At 32.2% G+C, this 6,188-nt stretch overlaps 1 protein-coding gene across 1 annotated transcript; it reads right to left on the reverse strand.

Annotated features, from left to right (window-relative positions):
• Positions 1–2,015: 2,015 nt before the first annotated feature.
• On the reverse strand, positions 2,016–4,018 carry LOC131064737 (nematode resistance protein-like HSPRO2). Its single transcript, XM_057999007.1, has one exon. It carries the CDS (start codon positions 3,808–3,810, stop codon positions 2,314–2,316), a length of 1,497 nt encoding a protein of 498 aa, XP_057854990.1. The 5' UTR covers positions 3,811–4,018; the 3' UTR covers positions 2,016–2,313.
• Positions 4,019–6,188: the final 2,170 nt, after the last annotated feature.

Consider the following 6,188-nt stretch of genomic DNA (forward strand, 5'->3'; position numbering starts at 1 on the left):
GTTGACTTATTTATCAAGATCTAAAGCACATAATCAAGATCTAGATTTGTAAGTGTGACAAAAAGACATGATACATCACAACACTTCAATCTCCTGTAAAGAAGTTATTCTATCACTAACCCTACACTTTTCATGTATATATTTACATTCACTTATTATGTTCTTGGTTCAATTCATTTATACTAATTTAGATCTAACTTATTTGATTAATCATTCATTTAAATTAGCATAGATTTTGGAGAGGCTGGCACATTAAGGATCTTATTTCTTCCTCCAAATATTTATGGACTAACAAACTACTTACCAAAAAAATCATAATAGAAAAAAGATACTAGCAAAGTTTCAAGGCAATGACATATTCTCACAAATAAATATGGTGTGTGAATTTCACCTTTAAGCTCTTGTATTGAATCAAAGAATTGTATGAAATTGTAAACATGAAATTTGCACATCAATGTCAATTCCCTTATAGTTTTGGGGTAATTTGATAGGATGTTTTAATATGAGTAATTTCAACAAATGGCACACTCTTGTGCAAAGTTGGGCTCATTCTCCAATGTTTCACCTCTCCCCATTTACACATTTACTTTCACACATTTGACTTTATCCTATCCATCTTATATTTATTCATATGTATTTGCCATTTATTACACATATCCTTGCATTTATGTGCGCGTGCGCGCACACACACACACATTTCTATATCACAATGTTGCATCACGTGTCTCAAGTCATTTCTACAAGAAATAGGATTGCTCTTGCATGGTGTGGATCTAACCAAAATAAATAAATTTTAAAATTTATATCTTGTTTAATCATGTCAGTCACTATGGACCAACTTGGGACATGATTGCATGAGTAATTGCTATGTATTGGTATTTAAAGGCTTTCAATGTGTATCAATTTATTTTATTAGCAAGAATCAAGAGAGAAATCATATCCATTGCAAGGAATATCATTCTAGGAACATTCCATTTTGAAGCATTAAAAGGAATTTAATTACATCACATTCATATAGGACATCTACATGCTTGATTGGTGTCTCAATCATTTACCAAAGATTATAAAGCTAGTAAAGTAGGGGATTAATTGACAAGAATGTCAACCCTCATAATTCAACAACTTCTGTAGGGTATTTTAAAATACCACTAGTTCTTACACATGAGCGAGAATAGAATTTGGAGCAAACTGGGTTAAGAAAAGCAGTTGCCAAATTAGATACACAAGTTAAAAGACAATTTGGGCTTTGAGAACATCAATTTTTTTATACCTAAACAATTGAAGTCAGTGAAGCATCAAATTTATTCATAATCATAATTCAAAACTAATTATATTCTACCTTCATATTTAATTTCCTACTCTACTATTTAAATGAATTGCATATTTATTGATAACACATCCCTACTATAGTTGGTATAAATTTTCCACGGTTCATGATATGTTTACAAGAATGCTTCTGAAGAAACTGTGAATGTTTTCTGCATCAACCTTTCGGATTACACTTAGCAATCCAATATCGGGAAGAGGAAAATCCGAAATGTTGATACAAAAGCCATACACAGTTTCTTTCATAAACATTCTTGTAAATATATCCTACTAATGTCATAAACTCATATTTATATATTTTAATCAAATTTATATGTTTTAATCAAATCCAACAGTCTTAATATTTATTGTTACTATATTAGATAAACTAAATGTAAGAATCAATACTATTGAAAGACATTGCTGTAAATAGAAGTTCCATAAAATCTCTTTCCTGAGACACCCTTACTACAAAAAGATGGAGGGAATCTTCATGCAATGGGAGTCATAAATCAGGATAGTCTAAAAATGGAAACATGATTAATATATCACTACAGAAATTCATACTTTTCCCCCATAAATATCAATAATATACGTATTCAAAATAAAAAATCACTCCAGGGATAGTCTGCTTACAAGGTTTTTCATAGAGTTAGACTCAAGTTTCTAACAGAGGTCTAAGATCAAAAACTTTGGAGAACTCAGTGTACTACTATTGAATTGCATAGATTTCATATAACTCCATTAAATTGGGTAGAAAAAACAGACTACCCATTACAAGGATTAAAGACTTGGATAAACCACCAAGTTGCAGAGATCTGTGACATAAAAGACTATATAAATATGAATAAGGCCCTGCTGGTGGGGCAAAAAACAGAAATTGATCTGAATTTGATGGAAAAAATAACTCACATCCAAAAGAATACCTACATGTTACTTTGTATCTTCTGTGTATATAATCTCATGTATATGTAATACAATTCCTATTCATAATTCCATAGCACTTGTTCAAAGAATTGCAGATTGAGGTGTAGGTTGTCTTGTAGATTCATTCATTTTGCCAGTGGATTTCTTCCACCCTACCCTCATGGTTATAGGATTGTGGTGCCAGTAATCACTTAGGAATGTCTTGGCGCCATCCACACTTGGGAAATAAGGAGGCTCAGAATATATCTGAGTAAGAGGATCAGATGCACCTAGATATGATGTCCCAATCATTTCAACACTGCCCATGACTACAACCACCAATTGCTGATATGAGAAGAAAAACCTTTTCACTGCAGCTTCAGTTGCCTGGAAGGCCAGAAGAAGATGCAGTGTCCCATGATGATGATCAACTGAAGTGGCATCAGAGATTTCTCTTCTTTGCAATCTATGGTAATGAAATAACTGCAAAACAGCTTCTTGAAGCCTAGGTCCACCCTTTGGATCAGCCTCAACACCCATAACTTTTGGCACAAGACATCTCAGTTCCTTACAGGCATTTGTAAGGCTTCTCAGAGCAGTAGATTTAAGGCAGTATCCACCATGAGAGGTACCAGTGCTAGTAACCCTGTTGAAGGACAATTGGTGTTTGAGGCAAAGAAAGTCATTTGGATCAACCAACAGAAACAGATTCTGAATGTCTGTAAGCAATTTCCAAATCCTTTCAATTGTCCAGCAGTCTTTGGATGCTCCTACTGAATCTTCATGCTCTATCCTTTGATGTATTCTCTTCAAAAACAGATGGGCTACAAACAACCAGGCCTCAAAGATCTGATGGACAGTATAAAGTATATGATCCTCTGCATTGTGGAAAGGTGAAGATTGTTTGAAGGAATACAGATAGCTTGGCTTGCAGATCTTATCATATTCAAGAATAGGCTTACATGTCAAGTTTGGTTCCCCAAGGCCTAAAGTGAAAGGAGCTCTCTGCATATGAGATTCAATTACAAGCCATATTCTAGAAACCATATGTTCAGCCCTTTTCCATGTACCCAAGCGAGGTAGTAAGCTCTCTTCACTTATTCTGCTAACCACTGGTAAAGACCCAGGTCTCTGCCATACCTCTTGGGCAACTTTGTTAGCAAGAACACCATCACTTACAGACAATTGCACAATGGGTGCATCCTTATCACCTTCACATATCATTGATATCAACTCAACCTGAGAACCAGTTAAGGATTCAAGCCTGCTTTTCCACTCTTCTTTGTCAATATAAGGCCTTGTGTCACATAGGACTGATGAAATCAACCTGAAAGTCATCTCCAATGTCTGCAAGGCTGGTTTTAGCAGCTGTTCTGTAGGCCAACCAGGCCATTCCTTGGAATTCCAGTTTGCAGTGAGCTCTGGAATATTCAGATATCTCTCATATGCTGCACACTCACTTGGAGATGGCTCTATAAATTCTTCAGCTAAGCAATAATAATCCATGGGGCCTGATGAAGATAAAATTTTGCTTGAACCCAAGACATAACTATCCTTGATCACTTCTCTTGCATCACTACTACCTTGTATTCCTTCCATGCTATTGCTGATGCTGCTTCTTACTTCTATTATACCAATAAACTTCTTCAAGGATGAGTTAAGACTGAAAAGCAGCCCAGATCTAAGCCTCTGCAAAAACCCAAATTTAGGAAAGTTTTCAATGAACCTTGCTGAAAACAAAAGCAAGCTATTAATCTCCACAGTTGAAAAGCAAAACAATGAACCTCAATCTCTACATGCATTTAAAAATGATGATTTTACATAGGGATTGACTCTAGTATAAAGACATTTTATTTTATAATAAAATATCAAAGCACAAGAGTTTGATCTTGACTAATAGACCTCATAAATTATAAGATCCTATCTAAAACTAAGGTGGTTAAAAGCTATCTTGGATACTTTTCATTATAGTTTTTTAATATTGAAGCTGCAACAGACTAAATCAGATTGATTCAAAATAATGATTTTATGACTTCCAATTAAAAATATTAAAGGATAATGATTAGTTTAAGAACCAATATTCTTATCTTCATCTATTTTTTCATCTAATAAAAAATATTTGATTTTTTCTGTGGGTATGCGAAGTTAGTTATAACGACAATTGGTACGTTTCGTTTATCTTTTCTACTGTGTTTTTATAATTTGAGTAAGATCAAACTCTGTTTTTATAGTTTGGATAAGATATGTGGGTATGCGAAGTTAGCTATAAAGACTACTAGTATGCTTCGTCTATCCTTCTTTAGTATGCTTCGTCTATCCTTCTTTAGTATGCTTCGTCTATCTCTTTCTATTGTGTTTGTGTAGCTTGGATATTATTTACATCGAAGGCGTATTACACTCACATATGAATGTAACCACGTTGGTCAATCAAAACTAAAAATATATGATTTGAAGTGTTTGTGACACTTAAATACATGAAAAACAAAAAATTATTTTATTATAAAATTTCTTGAAGCACATGTAACTACTTAGACAAGTCTTGACACAACAGTAAACCAGGTGGTGTGAGCAACTCAAAAGTGTGTTTAACAACTATGAAATATTGAATATGTCAGCCAAAATCTAGCAAAAAGGGAACAAGAACAGAAGAGAATTTAATATAAGAAGGATTCAAAGAGATTAGATAAATGAATCCATCACCCTTGTGGGGCCTTAGCCAAATGGAGAAGTGCATGATCTTGTTGGAAAAGGGCAAAAAGTCCACAAGTAGATAAGGATTGGAATATAAAGGTCGTATGAGCAAATGAGTATTAGAAATAATAAAAATGAAAAGTAAAATAAGAGAATATGGACGGTATTGTTAGGTAATGATGGATTTGGGATTACTCTCATACGTATGGCCAGCTCAGCCTCCAATGGAAGAAAGCAAATATATTTTTTTTTCAAATTGATTTTTTTAAGATTTGTTTTTAATAATTAAAAAAGGTTTTTATTGTTAGATATGTTTCTAAATGTCGGTCATGATTTAGTTTTTTTTTAATTAGAATAAAAATAGATAAAATTAGATTTTTAAAATTGATTTTTTTAGTTTATTTATTTAATCTAGATGGTTCTTGTATAGAAGTAGTTCTTTTTTTTTAAATTAGAATAAAAATAAATAAAATCATATTTTTCAAATTGTTTGTTTTTGAGTTTGTTATAATCTGATAATTGAATAGGTTTGTTAGATTTGTTTCACACGTCATCTCTCATTGTGTAAGCTTTATTTAATCTAGATGGTTCCTCCATAGAATGAGTCTTTTTTAAATTAGAATTAAAAAAATAGATCAAAATATAAATTTTCAAATTGATTTTTTTGAGTTTATCTTTGATAAGTGAGAAGGGTTCCTTATTGTTAGATTTGTTTTACACGTCATCTCATTGTGTAAACTTTCTTTTAATCTAGATGGTTTCCTTATGAAATGAGTCATTTTTTTATTAGAATAAAAATAGACTTTCTTTAATCTAGATGGTTTCCTTGGGGAATGAGTCAATTTTTTTAATTAGAATAAAAATAGATAAAAGCATATTTTTCAAATTGACTTTTTTGATTTTATTCTTTGATAATTACAATTTGTTGTTCTTGTCAAATTTGTTCCACACATGTTATCTATCTTACAGTGTAAAATTTACTTACTCTAGAAGATTCCCTCATAGAAGAAGTCATTTTTTGTAATTAGAATAAAGATAGATAAAAATATACTTTTTAAATCATTTTTTCTCAGCTTGTTATTTGACAATTGAAAAGGGTTCTTACTGTGTGTCCACATCTTCACTTAACTATTATACTAAATTCAAAAGCATCAAAATACTCTTTGATGCTCAAATTAAAGGAACATTCATATATTATGGCATTCTTTTGACACTAGGCTATAATTGGAAAATAAATTTTCTCGCTAGCTCAAGTGTTTTTAATATTAGAAGCAACAAAACAAGGG

This window comes from Cryptomeria japonica, chromosome 8 (assembly GCF_030272615.1).
Source record: "Cryptomeria japonica chromosome 8, Sugi_1.0, whole genome shotgun sequence".
Taxonomy (NCBI): domain Eukaryota; kingdom Viridiplantae; phylum Streptophyta; class Pinopsida; order Cupressales; family Cupressaceae; genus Cryptomeria; species Cryptomeria japonica.